This window comes from Phoxinus phoxinus (assembly GCF_949152265.1).
Source record: "Phoxinus phoxinus genome assembly, chromosome: 2".
In the NCBI taxonomy this organism is placed as follows: domain Eukaryota; kingdom Metazoa; phylum Chordata; class Actinopteri; order Cypriniformes; family Leuciscidae; genus Phoxinus; species Phoxinus phoxinus.
The window spans coordinates 50,015,020-50,033,876 of record NC_136877.1 but is presented as its reverse complement, the minus strand read 5'-3'; the positions used below and the strand labels follow the sequence as shown (position 1 = coordinate 50,033,876).

The 18,857-nt window shown below is 36.0% G+C and overlaps 2 protein-coding genes across 2 annotated transcripts in view; one reads left to right on the top strand and one right to left on the bottom strand.

Annotated features, from left to right (window-relative positions):
• Positions 1-14,870, top strand: part of LOC306988055 (Fc receptor-like protein 5) — a gene marked incomplete at its 5' end in the record, with an annotated part of 72,956 nt that extends 58,086 nt beyond the window's left edge. Inside the window, 10 exons of the mRNA XM_079592756.1 lie at positions 2,819-3,085; positions 7,732-8,013; positions 9,747-10,028; positions 11,033-11,311; positions 11,410-11,694; positions 11,770-12,048; positions 12,137-12,400; positions 13,147-13,392; positions 14,281-14,385; positions 14,461-14,870. Of these exons, the coding sequence (XP_079448882.1) occupies positions 2,819-3,085; positions 7,732-8,013; positions 9,747-10,028; positions 11,033-11,311; positions 11,410-11,694; positions 11,770-12,048; positions 12,137-12,400; positions 13,147-13,392; positions 14,281-14,385; positions 14,461-14,516 (2,345 nt within the window). The 3' untranslated portion in view covers positions 14,517-14,870. The remainder of the gene's footprint in view (positions 1-2,818; positions 3,086-7,731; positions 8,014-9,746; positions 10,029-11,032; positions 11,312-11,409; positions 11,695-11,769; positions 12,049-12,136; positions 12,401-13,146; positions 13,393-14,280; positions 14,386-14,460) is intronic.
• Positions 14,871-18,028: 3,158 nt separating this feature from the next.
• On the bottom strand, positions 18,029-18,459 carry LOC306992800 (histone H2B-like). The gene has a single exon (XM_079602005.1). The coding sequence runs from the start codon at positions 18,456-18,458 to the stop codon at positions 18,084-18,086; it is 375 nt and encodes a 124-aa protein (XP_079458131.1). The 5' UTR covers position 18,459; the 3' UTR covers positions 18,029-18,083.
• Positions 18,460-18,857: the final 398 nt, after the last annotated feature.

The window sequence follows — 18,857 nt, the reverse complement described above, 5'->3', positions numbered from 1 at the left end:
GAAAGAGGAAAGATTCCTTCAGCTTTTAGAAATAATTGCTAAAAGAAATATTAATAAAGAAAACTAATTTTATGCACTCTTTCCATTTATTTGTTATTAAGTTAATTGTGTCATGCTGTTTTAGCCAGTTTTATTACAAAACACTTAATTCCCAGGGACTCACAGTAGTTATATTGTCAGTAAAGTGTTTAATATGTAGCATTGAGTGATTCATGTGTAAAGTGTGTTGTCTGTGCACTTATTTTGTGGCGGATTCCAGACGGTTTTTGAAACAAGCAAATTGCAGGTGTATCTGGAAATTGTTGTCTGAATATAAGTGCCGCCCTGTAGAGAAATACCCACACACTCTAGACACCTTTAAAATGTATTTGCTTTATTTTTGTGTATATAACTTTTAAATGGATACAGAATACAAAGCTTAACACTTTGGCACAAAGTAGTAATAGAGTTTAAAGCACCACCAAAAGTTTTAAAACATTATGTCATCTTGAGGGAGGAAAATGAACTTCAGCAGCTTCAGTAAGGTAACCTCCACAGGTTTCTAAAAGATCTAAAGGGACTTTAATACTAGCTGTCTCATTTGTAGGACATAGCTTTAAAATAATTCAAAATCTGTTTCTTTCAAAGCATGTGTACAAGATGAGTACTTTACACCTTGGGTAATTTTTGGATTTTCAATTGAATTTTTTCTACCCAAATTTAATGTAAATAATTTGTAAAAATTAAGCTCAAATATGTGATATGTAGCTGGAACACCAGCACCTCGATGTCCTTCCCCCACCCCCCATGGTCGCAAACAGTGACTGGATGGACTGGCATAAACGTCGGAGGTTGGGGCGGAGGTCAGCTCCATCTTTAAAATATAGATGAAGAATTAGCACAGTGGCAGTAGGTTGTAGGGCTCACAATCTGTAAACGTGTATATAGTTTATATTAGAATACAATTTGAATTGACAAGACATTTGTATGTTTTTTGCGTTGGCTTATTTATAAATATGTGTATGTATATGATCCATTTCTTATGTATTTTTGACACCGAGATGTAAAAGCCTCTATGTGCCATCTGAAATTTTCTTCTTGAATGTTTATGTTCAGTTATTTCACAATGGCAATGAAAAGGACCTATTGATTGTCATTAAAGTTAAATTACTGAACCTAAATACAAAAGCTTGGTAAATTATTTTAGAAATACATTTCTTCATTTACATCTGAAGTCTTCGTGTGTGTGTGTGTGTGTGTGTGTGTGTGTGCATGATACACACATACACACACACTGCCTTTGATATTATCACCAATTAATGAATTAACAGAGATACACGCATGCATACATCTCTCTTTGATTCATTCATGTTTATTAATTGACGGTAATATCACAAGCAAATACATTACTTTTTCCTTACCAAAAATCAACATTGTTTTTTTCTGACTGAGGTAAAATGTATTAGCCAAATAATGATACTTACGTTATTTGAGAAATTACACAACTCAACGAAGGCGTGATCTGCGAGCAGCTGACCGACGACGACTCTGACTTGTGAGCAGGAACGACGTAAAAACGCAGACGAAAGCAGAACTAAAAACAAAGTGTAGTCAGTAGAATAGGCTCTTTAAATTTCCGCGCTGATGTGACAGCGCATGTCACGTGACAATCAACATGGCACATGTAGTACGTCCGGACTCTATTCATACTACCCGTATTCATACTATATAATGTACTTTTTTAACGGTCGAGAAGTACGTTCTAGTTTAAATATAGTACCTACTCACATAGTACGCGATTTCGGACGCAGCCTAGGAGTTAAGTTTTTCTTTAAGAAAAGAGCAAAGAACGGCACTTAAGTCATTTTTAAAAAAGGAAGATGTGTTTGGAGTTTTGCCGACTGGATACGGAACCTTCTCACCTTCTTCGTTGCTCTGGTTGGTTGTAGCGCTATCCTATTGCGTGCAGAGGGATTTTGAAAGACAACCGTTTATGCCGCCCCTTAACCGTTTAACCGTTAATGTCTTCCTTTTATTTGGTCATAATATGCATTATTATACATATATTATATAATATAAAGCCATACACCGTGTCTTTGCATTCTGATTGAATTTGTTGACTAAATTTGAGAATCTGACATAAGAGGACAGATAGCTGACGATTAATTTAAAAATACAGTTTTCTCTTGGCTTTATTATTAGAGTTTTGATCTCCTCTCAACCGAGAAACATCCTGCATTATATTGTATTATAATGACTATTTAATATTAGCCTACCACTAAACTTTGACTATAGGCATGTTGCATATTAATTGTTCGAAGGAACCTCAAAGCATTTTAATACTACTCCATAATGATGTTAGTAGTGTAAGTAAACTATAGGGCCCAGACATAAACTCAAGCCCAGCCGCACAAGTCCTGCCCTGGATAGCACACCTCTCCTCAATGAGCCGCACGGTGTGACTGTCATCAAGATCTTGAGCACCAATGCTCAGCTTTATTCATTCAGTGGTTTAGTTGGAAGGACTGGAAGAGAAAAGGGCTTGAGAACAGACAGACAGAAGTGAGTGAGTTCCCAGTTCAGATCTTTAAAACTCTCTGACTGTAAACAGCGTCATCTACTGGTCAGAACAGGAAGATCAACAATACAGAGACATGCAGACTGGATAAATATATCAGTTTCATTTAGTGTTTACCAATACATGCATTATGTATGTAATCTACAATCTACAAGCAAACTAGATTTTTAATTTAAGTGTTTTTCTCCTGAGGAAGTTTTGAGTTCATGACGTGATCTTGATACTGCAATACTTTTTAATATTTCCTTCTATATTTCTCAGTGAAACCTGTAGTGACGGTGACGCCAGATCAGCGTGTGTTCATAGGAGAGACAGTCACTCTCACATGTGTCATACAGAGAGGAGGAGACATTCAGTGGAGATACAGATGGTTTAAAAATGGAGACACTGACAAGCCACTTACAACATCAACAACAGCATATTACAGTTTCACAGCTGATGTGTTTTACAGTGGTGACTACAGTTGTAGAGGAGAGAGATCAGACTCACACACAGACTTCAGTGATGCTGTTACACTGACTGTATCAGGTGAGTCTTCATATTCATCTGTTTAATGACCATTTAACATAATATTTCTACACTTATAACCTTCAGCCACATCTGTTGTTACTAGAGGACTGAAGACATTCACTTTTAGTCATTATTCAGTAACCGCACACGTCTTGTGTGTGTTTCGTGTTTTGTGGAAGTTTTGAATTATTATTAAATTAAATTGTGACTTCAGTGTTAAAGGCGTCTCCATCTTAGATGTTGACTTTAGTCACTGTCACTATGGTTACAGGAGATATTATCATGAGAATAGAAAAGGACTTGAGTGATTGAGTTCAGTGCTGATGAGTTTTGTACTGAAGTCAGAGAGAATGACGTGATTTACAGATTATTAGTGTTTAAGTCAAAACCTCAAACTGAGACCAAGACCAGAGTTACCCACATCTACAGTGACACCAGACAGTGCTGTGTTCACTGGAGAAACAGTCAGAAACACTGTACACACTCTGCATAGTATCGGTTGGTATCAGAGCATTTTTATGAGTATGAATATGAGAGCGCAGTTTTATTTATGTATTACTGATTAAACTAAAGTTGAGATGATCCGCTTACTCATCCGTAAACTTACCCGGGTCCGTCACATAACATGTTAATACTCTGAACTATAACTAATATTCCCTGAACTTACCTGAGACTTTAACATTATTCTTTGAAAGCTCTGGAATATTCTTCCCAAAATCTATATTTGTGTAATTCTGTTTGGTGTCACTAGTAAATTAAAATGCTGTCTGATCTAATTAAAACATTTACTAGACAAACCAAAGTATTTTGCAATAAAATACAATTATTAACTTTTTCATATAAAATAATATTTTTTTTTTTTTTTTTTTAGATTTACAACCACATAACAGCAATAAAGCAGTTCAAAACATAATAATAATTAATAATTTCTGAACATTGAATCTCAGTCTTTATTCACCTTTTTCTCATGTTTTCTCAATATTATTCATAAAAGTGTAGAATAGAATATATCAGTTCTAATAGAGGCCCATTGTAACGCAGTGTGACAACATGCCCCGCCTGTGCAACCGGTAATCAAACCCTGAGTGTCTTCTGCTGGTTAGATCAGCATTAAATACCAATAATATTAATCTCAACTGTTAAATGATAGATTGGAGATTAAAATAATATCAGATTTGTCTAATTTTAAATAAACACAAAAAACATAGATGAAAAATTAACTTAAAAGTGTCACCGGCCCACCGTTCACCGGCCCAAATTCATTACATATTTAAAATAGTAATATCCTATACTAAACCTAAACTAATATTGACAAACTATATATCATTTGAAAGCTTACAATCTCTAGTTTTCATATTTGGTGACTGATTTTCAAAATATATTACAGAGGAGCTGTAATTTATCAATTTGCAACAATAATATTTTAATACTCCTAAGGTGTTCAGTCCTTTATTTTGAAATAGTGATGAACATGAAAAATCATGAAAAAAATGGTAGAAACCTCAGTTTGTTTTCATGCCAAGAGTTCAAAAGATAGCATTTGATCAATTATTTTAGAAAAAAAGGTCTGAAAATGTTTTAGAAATAAAGAAAAACCATATATGGAAAATACAGGCGCCCTTATATGGACAGTAATGTCAACTAGTGAAAAAGTGTGGTACTGTGCCCAAACAAAATCTCACTGAAAGCTCATTTTTTGAGATATCAACCTAAAACTTAAAACACAACTTGTTCAGATTTTTGGCTTTGATTTTTGTGCAGTTTTAGAGTCACCAGGGTTTTGAAAAAATATATTTTATATAAAATATGAATAATTAATTTTTTTATTTTTTTATTTTCATAAACTCAAAGTTCTATAACTTTTGTTCTGTTACACTTTCTTAATTTATTTAACTTCTACAAAAATCTGCCAATTTTCTTCTTTAAAACAAGACCAATCTTACATCCATATTCCAAAGCATTCTTGAGTTACAAACATTTAAGTTCGGAAAGTGCATTTTCATGTATTTTCAAAAAAAGGGGGGTGACACTTAAAGGGTTAATGCGTTAAACTGGATGAGGCTAAAAGGGATTTTTTTCCGGTAGGTTTGAAACTGCTGGGGGTCGAGAACGGAGAGAAACATTAATTTAAATGAAATCTACAGGAATATATTTTAGTTTATGCAGTTCGCTAGATGCGGTTAGCTAGCTAGCTCTGACTACTAGTAATAGTACACGCTCTGACCGTCATCCAATCAAAGGACGTGAAAATGCTGACGTTATTGTACGCCTGCTAGATGGCCCCGGTGCAGTCAAATTGAAATCTGATTGGCTGATTAAATCTGACTGATTATCTGATTGGTTAAAGCAACAGTTTCACATATAACACCCTCCACATATAACATATTTATAAATTAAGACAAAAAATAGCATTACATTAAATATTCACAAAGTTTTATCCATTAGTGTGTACATTTATTGCACATACATGTTCACATAAAAATATGAATGTATGTTTACACATATGTGTATATATGTAACACGGTTTGTGTTATGGGAAGGAGGCGGAAACCGGCGAACGTTCACACACTTTAATAATCCAAAATAAACAAATACATAATGAAAGTAAAGGCAGCAGCCCCTCACGGACGACTGCCGCACACACATAATAAAACATAAACAACATCCAGGCCTGAGGGTTGTTCCATAAAAGATGCTAAGAAAAGCGGGGATTAAACTCCAAAACCCGACTTGAATAAACCTATAAATTGGGGCTAAAGCGGTTTCATAAAAGGTCATTCAAGTTCACGCAATCCCACTAATTTGATCCAGGTTTATCTAGTCTAGATAACTGCGTGTGCACGCGTCTCTTAAGCAGCCCGAGGTCGATCATAGATCAAATCGATCCACTATCAAACTGCATATATTTTTGTGCTGTTTTATGCGTTTGAGACGTGGTGTTTGCAAAACGTACATTTCACAGGAATATTCTCCATATGTAAATCTTAGGAAGTCGTGCAAATATTTCCATTTTGCTGTAAACTTTACATTGAACAAGCGGTGCTGCGCGCATGTGCGCCAAATAGGAGCGCAATAAATCTGACTAATATACATTTTGCTTGGAAAATTAATAGGCTATGCAATATTTTATAACACCAGAAATAACTTCTAATTATACTAATTTATCTTTAGGATGTTGGATCAGTTGCAGTGAACTTATATCTCATTACACTCATATATTTTATACTTATAATAAAACAATTGAACAGAAGTAGGCCTAATTCAGGGAAGAATTTTTTAAGAAACAAATATAATAAATATACAAAATATAGTTTTGGGTTTAGGACGTAAGCTACTTAATAAAGACGACTTATACTTATTTATAATGCTGAGAATTGCAGCTTTTAAAGCAATAATAGTTTTTTTTGGAGAAAGCAAGAATGATTAGTTTGATTTAATTTATACAGTGCATTATGGAGAGGATAACATGAAATTAAGAGCAAAAGTATACATTTTGAAATGATATGTGCAACTCTAAAATCAAAGAATATTCCATAAAATAAAGGAATACATATTAGCCTATTACTAAATAACCTTTCCTCCCTTTTAATTCTAGTTATTTGTTATTGTATTTATTTACTTATTTAATATTGCATATTTGATATTTAAATAATATTACTTGAATAACTTATTAGGAATTATGTGTCATTATAAGAGTTTGATATAAATATGTGAATGTTTAATTTCTCCCCTTTTTATATGTAAAAGTGTCTACCTGTACTTATGGGTTATTGTTCTAATTATGTGTTTTTAGGCTATATGTTGGTGGGTATTATCACCAAAAGAAAAGTAGAAGGAAAATAAGATTTATTGGGGGAAAATATTATGTCTTTAAAGGAACTGTCCGTTTGTATAATTGTGTTATTTAGATGTGCCTTATTTAGAATTTTAAACCTACAATTTAGTGTATGTTTATGATAATAACTGTAAAGGGACTATTGGGTAAATCAAATGTAGTCTACTATAGCCAATGACTAAGCTCAGATTCATCTTACCAGTTTAAATGTATACGTGCTTTTGTAATTATTTATTTTAAATGTTGTGTTTTTAACTTCTGCTTTAATATATATATTTTTTTTTTAGATTGTAATGTTCTAATGTTCTTCTAATAGCCATAAAAATTTACTACAGCTGCCAAATAAAACCAGAGAGAAAAGTATTCATAAATCTTTAAAACTATCTAATTAAATCACAAAACATTCAGCCAGTAAGAAAAGAAAACCTGTAGGATATATATATATATATGCAATATTATATTAGCTACACATGCAGTAACATATCTGATCACATATACATATATATATTATGAAGGGTATTGAATATAAAATTTCATACATTATGATATATTAGTAAATATATTGTCACATTTTTTTCAATATATGAAAAGCGGAAATTCCTTGTGTATTATTCAATATATTGTAATATATTAACACAATATATTATTCTGTATTTCAAAGATACGTTTAAACCATTTAATATATTGATCATTCATATATAGGGAAATATATGTTCTTTTCATAAGAGTTTGCAGATGAATGAAGCCATCAGTAGCAAACAAGCCTTGAGACTTGATCATCTGTCCTCCGTCAGTTTGAGTCAGTTTGTGTTTCTGTGTTTCTTCTCAGCTTTACCCACATCTACAGTGACTGTGACACCAGCCCGTCCTGTATTCACTGGAGAAACAGTCGATCTGAAGTGTGTGATAAACTCTGATCACAGTAACTGGAGATATGAGTGGATTAAAGGCAGTGTAAAGTTACAGACGTCTGAGCGTTACACTGTAAACACACACACTCTCAGTATCAGAGGAGTTACTGAGTCTGATCAGGGTCAGTACTGGTGTAAAGGACAGAGAGATGGAAGACCAAACTCATCAACATCAGGATCTGTGTATCTCTCAGTGAAGGGTGAGTTGAACATCATTGTCTCCTTAACTCTCTCTACTTCATGATCACACAACCAATCGAGAGACTGCAGGGTCAGATGTTACGTTCACACTAAATAATGCACAAATGCTGTTCTTTGGACTGACTGAGCGTTACAGTCCATCTCTCTTTTGATGGTTTAAATCTATTTAATGTTCTCTGTTATTGTCTTCAAAACCCTTTAAAGGAGCAAAACTGAATGAAACTGACTGCAGAGATCTGAAAATAAATGTTAAAGCTGAAGTATTTTTACTATAAGTGTGATCTTACAACAGATAAAGACGTCAGTCTGACACATGTGAACAGACCCGAGAAACAGCTAAAAATTGCTATGTTGATGGCCGATAAGCACACGTTAATTTAAAAATAATTTTTAATATATATATAAACATATATATTAAATATATAAAAAAAAATTTACACTTAAAGTTTTTATACAAATGCAGCTTTGCTTTGATGTTCAGATGATCCTGTCGTCGTTTTGTCTCTGATTATGAATGTTGAAACGTTGAGTGTTGGATGAAATGAATCTTAATTCTAATGTTTGATAGACAGTTGATGAACTTTCATCAGCTCACCTGAAAATAATAATACTGTCATAATTTAATCTTCCTCATGTCGTTCCAAATCTGTATGTTTTTCTTCTTTAAAACTTGTTTATAATGTGCTGATCGCTATAATAATGAGGTCAATTTTCAGAGATAAAAAAGGACACAAAAGCACCATAAATGTATCATAAAATAAGTCTAATGAGTCTATATGACAGACTTCATGACTAAGAAGAGTATTTAATTCTCCATCATCCTGTCCAGAGACACAGTTTAGAAATAAAACACGCCGCCTCTGTTTACTGACAGTTTACAGTCATCTCTGATCACTGATGCTCTGCAGGAGAAAAATAAAGACTGTCACTGTCAAAACTCTGAACATTGTGACCAGAAACAGAGACAGAAAGTCCAGACGTCCAGTTATTTCACAGCAGACTTACAGGATACTTTTACAGAGGAAAATAAACTACAGATGTTCGTAAGAAATCACTCCTCAAACACAAAGGAACAGGGCAAATAATCACTGCGTTTACTAGTGGAAATAAAGTGAGTTTATAAAGAATCTATAAGCTATGAAACCATTTCGTTGTACTCTTCTTCTTCTGCCCAATTATTCTCAACACGAGCGCCGATGCCTCGGTTCAAATGTCACATCACCAGTCCTACTATAGCAAGCCGTTTTAAAATGTAATCCTTAAAACCTCTATACTATCCACTAGTAAACGTATCTTTTTCGGCAGCACTTGATCCATTAATACTAACACTTTCTTCTCTATTCTAACTTAAAAAAAATTGTGTTGGATTGTACTGTGAAGGGTCTTAGCACTTACATACTGTTGTCCTACTGCTAGTTTAATTGCTTCTATTGTTTCTCAATTGTAAGTCGCTTTGGATAAAAGCATCTGCTAAATGAATAAATGTAATGTAAATGTAATCTATGTCATGCTATTAGTACATACTTTAGGCTATTAGTGCATTTTTTTTTTTAAAGATAGCCTACGTTTAAACCATTTAATATATTGATAATTCATATATATGGAAATATATGTTCTTTTCATAAGAGTTTGCAGATGAATGAAGCCATCAGTAGCAAACAAGCCTTGAGACTTGATCATCTGTCCTCCGTCAGTTTGAGTCTCTAGTTTGTGTTTCTGTGTTTCTTCTCAGCTTTACCCACATCTACAGTGACTGTGACACCAGCCAGTCCTGTATTCACTGGAGAAACAGTCGATCTGAAGTGTGTGATAAACTCTGATCACAGTAACTGGAGATATGAGTGGTATAAAGGCAGTGTAAAGTTACAGACGTCTGAGCGTTACACTGTAAACACACACACTCTCAGTATCAGAGGAGTTATTGAGTCTGATCAGGGTCAGTACTGGTGTACAGGACAGAGAGATGAAAGACCAAACTCATCAACATCAGGATCTGTGTATCTCTCAGTGAAGGGTGAGTTCAACATCATTGTCTCCTAAACTCTCTCTACTTCATGATCACACAACCAATCGAGAGTCTGCAGGGTCAGATGACCCACAGTGGGACGTTTGCTATTATATATTTTAAACAATAATATCTTTGTGAAAACCTAAATTATTGACATTTGCTGACTGATTTTCAAAATAAATTACAGAGGAACAGTAATTTATCAATTTGCAACTAGAATATTTAATACTCATTATGCGTGTTCAGGCCTTTATTTTGAAATATCGATGAACATGAAAAATCATGAAGGATTGGTAGAAAATGCAACAGTTCAAAAGATAAAACCAATTAAATTTTATGAGGAAAAAAGGTCTGAAAAAGTTTTAAATATAAATAAACAAATGATGGATTATTGATTTGTGATGTGGCGGTGAGATATAACGCACATACGTGTTTTTTATGCATTTATTAGAGGTTGAATTCAAAACAAATACTGCCAAACCGCCCATACTACTTCTGATTAGGATGTCTACTTGTAAATTGTATGAAAATTATGGAAATATATGGTTCAGATCACTCAAAACATATATGGAAATGGAGACGCCCTTATATGGGCAGTAACAGAGCTCGGCTGTCATCTAGTGAACAAGTTTGGTACTGCGCCCAAACACAATCTCACTGAAAGCTCTTTTTTTTTCATTAACCTAAAATTTGGTCCAAACTTCTGTAACTTGTTTAACTGTAACTGTAAACTGTAAACACTTTCATAATTTTCACTTCTACAATAATCTTCCAAATGTCTTCTTTAAAACAAGAGCAGTTATAGGTCTATATTCTGAAGGATAGTGATTTTCTTGTCTGTGATAAGAGGAGTGACAGTGACGCGGTGATGTGCAGTTCAACTCTTCTCTTATGCACTTCTGTATCCGCCACATCTGTTCCTATAAGAGGACTAAAGAAATTATTTTAGTGATTTAAATGCTCATGTATTTGACTCTTGAGGATCTGAATCTGTTGTTGTTCTCCTGCAGATCTACAGCCGAAGCCTGAACTCACATCAGATCCTGCAGGAGCTGCACTGACTGGAGACAGAGTGACTTTGTCCTGTCGCATGGATCCGTCCACTGGAGACTGGGACTCTTACTGGTACAAACACACACTGAACCCTGAGACAGAGAAGAAGAAGACGAACCCCTACAGCCTGAAGATTGACTCAGTGTCTGATGGAGGCCAGTACTGGTGTAGAGCTGGAAGAGGGAAACCAGTCTATTACACACAATACAGTGATGCACTGTGGGTAAATGTCACAGGTGAGAGAGACTGTAGTGTGTGACGCAACAAATACAGATCAGAGACAATATCTACACAACTTCTGAAACTATAAATGCAATAATCTGTGTGTGTACAGAGAGTCCTAAAGCTGTGGTGACGGTACGACCTGATGAACGAGTGTTTAGAGGAGAAACAGTCTCTCTCAGATGTGATATAAAGTGGGGAGGAGACGCTGAGTGGACGTACAGATGGGAAATAGAGGGAACCAACAACCGATATAAAAACACTGTCAGCCGAACCTCAACACAAGAGTTGAACATCAGCAGTGTTGATCTCTCTCACAGCGGTGAATACACCTGTACAGGACAGATACACACTCAACGCTCTCAGCGCAGTGATGCTGTTACACTGACTGTATCCGGTGAGTGTGTGTGTGTTGTGATCAGCTTCTCCATCAGTTTCTCTACGGCTCTGTAACTCATGTTGTTTTGTTCAGCTGAAGCTCAGGCATCAGTGCGAGTGTCTCCACAGCCGTGGCTGACTGAAGGAGAATCAGGGACTCTGATCTGTGAGGTTTCAGGCTCCTCTACAGGCTGGACGTTCAGCTGGTTCAGAGATCATGATCATCTGTCAGACAGCAGCAGAGGAGCTGGAGGATCTTACACTCTCAGTCCTGCCGCTCTACAGCACACAGGAGTTTATACGTGCAGAGCAGAGAGAGGACGACCAGCCTATTACACACACAACAGCAGCGCACACACACTGTGGATCACTGGTGAGGGTTTATGCTGGTGCTCATCCGGATCTGTGTGTCACTGCAGTCTCTGTGCTGTCCGTTCTGACTGAGATTTTCCTCTTTTCAGGAGTTTCTGCTTCAGTGTCTCTGGTCCTCAAGCCCAGCAGAAGTCAACACTTCTCATCTGACTCTCTCTCTCTGAGCTGTGAGGATCAGAGTAACTCTGCTGGATGGACAGTGAGAAGATACACAGACAAACACACACACACTTGTGCAAAACAAACAGGATCTTCATGTGTAATCGACTCTCTCAGCACATCTGACACTGGAGTGTACTGGTGTGAGTCTCAATCTGGAGAGAAACGTCGTCCTCGAAACATCACTGTACACGGTGAGTCTGGTTCATAATCATGACATTTGCACTCATTCTAATCTTCATTCTAACAAAAAGTCTTTATACATTTTCCAATTTTCTGTACAGCTGATCGCAGACTGACATGTGTACAATTTGAATAAGTTTTTCCACACTTTCTATGATTGTGATGTTAGATGAACCTGCCCTTAAATGCCACATAAAAGCAAAGCAATCAAGCAATGCATTTTCTCTTCCCATAATAAATGGCAGATCAAGCTGGACAATGGACCTGATTTTATGCCAGTGGTTAAAAATCTGAAACATCCAACAAACTCTCATGACATTTTGTAACTATACATTTTGGCAAATTGGTTGCTTTCGATTTTATTTCGATAAGGCATATAAAGCTTGATACGACATTCAAACTGATGCAAAATGGTCAACAGAAAGTTTGCTCCCGCTTCTCGCCTCTTCAAACCCTCTCTAACAATCCACCATAGGAAATAATACAGCAAAAGTGATCAGCTGTGCCAATGTGACAGTGAATAACCAATGAGAAATAAAGAATTAGTGCTCAATTTTTTTTCTTAAAAAAAAAAATCTAAACAAAACAATCGTCTGCTCATAAAATAGTTTCTCATGAGATCAGGTTAGACCACACAACACTAGTATCAAAAAGCTTGAGAGGTATAAAGTCAATTCGTAACATTTCTTCTGATTTGTTTTGCTATATTCTTACTACAGTATTTACAGTATTAAACACACACATCTTGTGTTTGTAGACGGCGAGGTGATTCTGGAGAGTTCTGTTGATCCTGTGACTGAGGGAGAGACTCTGACTCTACACTGTTTACATCGACCTACAAACTCCCCGATCCTCAGCGCTGATTTCTATAAAGACGGATCACTGATCCAGAATCAGACGACAGGAGAGATGAGCATCACTGCTGTCTCAAAGTCACATGAGGGTTTCTACTACTGTAAAACAGAGAGAGGACAGTCTCTCCACAGCTGGATCTCAGTCAGAGGTTATTTTATTCATGAGCGTCTGATGAGATACACCACACATTTATATATGAGTCTCTGTCACAATCAGTTCAAGACAAATACAAAGATCTGTCATGAAACTCTAGATGGCGCTGACTGACAGGTCTTTAACTCAGTCTGCAATCACATCATTATCTATAGGGCACAGCCGATTGGTTCCTGCTGTATCAGTAGCCAATGAGCTCGCACGCTTTCAGAAACCCTCCACCTTCCCCAGCTCCACCTGTATAGATCTGCAACGGGTAATTCATGTATTGTGTACAGCATGTGTTACTTGCTCACAGCAGCGTAGCAGATCTATTCCTTCGAGACCAAACATACCAACATTGTCCATATACATTACCATATACAAACACTCAGAGTTCATGACAGAACTGTGTTTATAGTTTCACATATCTCGCATAACTAGAACTATCAAATCACATGCTAAATATTCGGAAATATAGTGAAATCAACACCTTATAAACAACATCCCACAATTCAATAAAATCAAGAGTGTTTTATACAGCATTATAATAAAATCTGATTGATAAAGACTTTCCTGTCAAAATCTGAATTTTCATAAATTATTTTTTTCATTTGAAAGCAGCAAAGAATGAATCTCATACAGTTTTTTCGTACCTCTTAAACATTAAAATAAATAATTTATATTAATATACTATAATGTCCTCATTTACATTGTTGTTCCCTGCATGTCTTTATTTCTTCTGTGGAACATAAAAGAAGATATTTGAACTATAAAATAACTATTCCTTTAATACAGAGCTGTAAAGGGGAAATGGTGGTTTGGGTTCCTCGAGAAACTTTCTGAAAGCCCTTGAGATCTCTGTAATGTTGCTCAATAATGTTCTTGTGTTTCTGTTTTTCAGTGTCAAGTCAGATTTCTGTCTTCCACATCCTCAGTTTTCCTCTGGCAGCTTCTCCGTATCTGCTCGCGACAGTCGTGCTGCTTTACAAATGTTACAGAGCGAGAGGTAAAGCTTCTGTCCGATCTCTCTCTCGAGTCACATATTCCCTCACTGACGCAAACATTTATGTGTATTTCACAGTTTCATCTGAAGACCAAAGTCAGTACGCCGTCACAGAGGAAGAAACTTCAACCTGATATTAAAGAGTTAATATTCTGTCCACATGTTTGAATGTTCTGTCAGCATTTATTTTCCTTTAACATGGTTTGAACATATTGGATTATTCGTTCTTATAAGCTTTATATTTGTCATAACCTTGTGTTTTTAGTCTATTCTTCAATAGTGAAAGCTTGGCAATAATAATGTTGCTTGTTGTTTGAGTAATTATTAATCGTATATAAGTTTTATTCTGTATAAATAACTTGAAATTAATAAGTGTTTATTAGAGGTGTTTTTTTTTCAAAATTCTAATTTCTAATTCAAAATGTTTCTTAATGTTTTAATGTTTCAGTCATAATTGAATAAATCTTTATACATTTAGTGTCTGTAATTAAATCATTTGTAAGCATTTCATCATTCAAATTCTGTGTTTCCCTTTAAAGACAGTCAGGAACAAACACAATTAAAGCTGCAAGCAGCATTTGTCGGTGTTCAAGCTTTTAAGGCCTTTAAGCATTTAAGACATTAAGTTTTATTTAGCAAGCATTTAACCACTGACATCATAGATGGAAAAGACTACGTTTTAGCATGATTTACCATGATATACCACATTTTAGTGTGATTTTTCATGATTTACCATGTTCCAGTATGATTTACCATGAATCTAGCATGATTTACTATAGTTTACCATGATATACCAAGTTCTAGTATGATTTACCATGATTGACCCTGTTTTAGCATGGTTTACAACAATTGAACACATTCTATTATGATTTAATGATTCTAGCATGATTTACCATAGTTTACCATGATTTATCTTAGTTTACCTTGATTTACCATGTCACAGGATGATTTACCATGATATACCACATTCTAGAATGATTTACCAGGATTCTAGCATGATTTACCCTATTTACTGTGATTTACCATGTTTCTAGAGTTATTTACCACGATTTACCACGTTGCTAGCAATTATGTGAAGCATCAGAACAAATGAAGTGATAAACTCTGACAAAATATGATTGTGTTATAATAGTAATTGTTATAGAAGGGATTTTTTAGTGTCTAAATATATGAATGCAAAAGCACATGTGAAAAGACTATTAATAAGTAGAATGTCCAGCAGAGGGCAGTAGAAGACCACTTATTGGCTCACTTTCATTTTGAACTACTTGGTTTCACCAGTAATCTGCATGCTTACAAACACAAACACACACACACAATTTTCATGCTTCTTTATCATGTTATTTCACATGTTCTGACCTGTTTTTAAGAAGATCTGAGCATTCATTGAAAAGATATAGGCTTTCGGGGACACTTGGTCAAGGCTACATATTGAAGTGACCCTATTATAGCCATCCAAATGCAGGAGTACAACTTTTTCTGATAATTATTGATCTAGAGAGTCCAGATAATTATTCTGCACTGGTTTTGAACATTATGATATGAACATTATTTGATCATAGATGGAAAACACCATTTACAGCCAATACAGGCAATTTACCATAGGAAATATATGGTTTTTAACTGTTTCTAACTGTTATAGCGCCATCTATAGTCCGATCTCCATATAATTTTGCATGCTTGTTAATGATGTTATTTCACATATGCCCACCAATTTTCGTGAAGTTCGGAGTTTTTTTAGGATTTATAGGCTTTTGAGTGTAATTTGCCACGCCCATTTTTTAAAATGACCCTGTTACAGCCACCCAAATGCAAAAATTCAACTTTTTTTCAATAATTATTGATCTAGAGAGTCCAGAGAATTGTCCTAGACTTGTTTGGTTCTGATTGGGCGAAAAACCAGGGACTAGTTCGCAAAAGTAGGTTTTTAACATATTCGTGAATATTTAATAAACGGTTTGATTGACAGCTGTGGTTCTTGAAGCAAATATGTTCACCATGAGGAGATCTATCAAATGATATGCATATTGTGACGATATTTGTAACACCACGTGATTACAGAGGGCGTAAAACTCGTTAGCGCCAACTAGTGGCCGATTTCTTTCAAAATTCTTACAGACCTCTAGGGCCATGAGTTGAACATGCCCACTGAGTTTCGTTCCGATTGGCCATCGATAACCTTGTGCTAAACTTAATTGGCCGATGGCGGCCATGTTTTTTGAGATACGATAATATCCTTTTACACATACATGGGGCCTTGGGCCAAGACACTGCATACCAAATTTCAAGTCAATCGGACAAACGGCCAGCTGTTTATATGTTTTTTCGGTTTTATAGCGCCACCATGTGGCCAATCGATGCGTTTTTTTTATCGTGACCTCAGATTGACCTCCCACACATGTGTACCAAGTTTGGTGAAGCTATCTCGTTTACTTCTCGAGTTATAGGCATTTTAGTAAAATAGACTCCTCCCACAACGTTCATTTTGCGCCCCCTAGCGACCGTGAATCGATAATTCAACTTTTTTTCGATAATTATTGATCTTCAGACTCCAGAGAACATTTCTGCACTGGTTTGGTTCCGATCGGGCAAAAAAACCTAGGGCTAGTTTGCAAAAGTAGGTTTTGAACAAAATCCAAAATGGCGGAAAAATTTGCATACCGGAAATGAAAAACCTCCGCGATAGTTTCTTCGTCTTGAGCCAAGGATTCCAATGATATAAGACACTTGAGTCTAGGACAAAGGGTTATTGAGATATAAGCAAAATAGTGTGATTTTTTAGTTTTTTGCGCTATAGCGCCACCTATGGGCCAATCGGGCTCATAATTTGATAACCTCTCCTCGATTTTTGTACTACCTTGTGGCAAAGTTTCAAGTCTCTAGCACTTACGGTTTGGGCTGCACGATGCGTTTTACAGGAGAATAATAATAATAATAATAAAAATCGGTACAATTACAATAGGTTTTCAGCACTTCGTGCTTGAACACCTAATAAATGTATTTGGCAGCAGTTTATAACAGACTCAAATACTCAGAGTTGAAACCGCAATACTTGCTTCTGATCAGACTATAATCTCATTACTTTGTTAAATAATTTAAAAAAAAATGTGTTGGATAGGCTTGACTAAGAGACTAAAAGAGAAGCATTAGTAAAACTATATATAGTAATTCTAATAATGATGTAATTATGAAGCTCATAAAACATGTTACTCACAGTGGAAATCTGATCAGTCTTTTGTGGAGGAAGATGTGAATGTTGACAAGATAATGTCTGTAAATCCCAGCATTACTGGAGCACAAGTTTCACATCTTCATCCTCATCTTCATCCTCTACTACAGCTGCGGGATCAACAAGTGTTGAGAGTATTTTCAGGAGTGGATTGATCTACAGAATCACTGCTGTTTCTGAAGAGTTTCTGTAAAACAAAGAGCGATTGTGCAGAAGAAAAACATTCAAAGCTAAATGTTGAAAATGTTTTTAATTTAAAAAGTACATTTGCTGCCGATCAAAGCCAATATGCTGTTAGAGTAATTACATTTCATCTTAATCAGAAATAAAAGGCTTTAACTTTCTCTGCAGCAATAAATACAGAACAGATTATAGTTGTACTTTAGTACAAGATAATGTACGATCAAAGCTCTTTTCACAGACATTATGTGTGGCTCTTAAAAGAGCCTTTGTGTTGTGTTGAGCGGATCCTCTACTTTGAGCTGGTGTATTTGGTGACCGCCTTTGTGCCCTCGGACACGGCGTGTTTGGCCAGCTCTCCGGGCAGCAGCAGACGCACGGCGGTCTGGATCTCTCTCGATGTGATGGTGGAGCGCTTGTTGTAGTGAGCGAGACGAGACGCTTCACCGGCGATGCGCTCGAAGATGTCGTTGACGAAAGAGTTCATGATTCCCATCGCCTTGGAGGAGATCCCGGTGTCGGGATGAACCTGCTTCAGGACTTTGTACACGTAGATCGCGTAGCTCTCCTTCCTGGACTTTCTGCGCTTCTTTCCGCCCTTGCCGGCGGTTTTAGTGACGGCCTTCTTCGAGCCCTTCTTGGGAGCGGACTTCGCTGGTTCAGGCATGATCGCGTTCAGAGAACAATAACGCTGAATCTCTGCAGGAGGAGCTTTATTCACGGCTCTATGCTAATTTCAAGAGAGAAGAACGAGATCTGTGATTGTGAGTCTTCCTGGACAAACCCATAGAACGATTTCATTGGTCATTAAACATTCACTGAATTGCAGGCGATCCAATCAGAAGCTTTGAAATGTTATTCAACCGCATCGACAACGACCATCCCCCGTGACTCCATTCCTTTGTTTCATTTTTCCGGAATATGTAAGAACCAATTTACCAATCATTGAAAGTTGTCACATGACCCACTGGGGTCAATTTTGTGTCTCGTTTCTATGGTTTCAGCACATGTGCACAGGGCTCTGTATTTTCCCCAGTGAAATGTGAAATTTTTATAATTTGTAGTT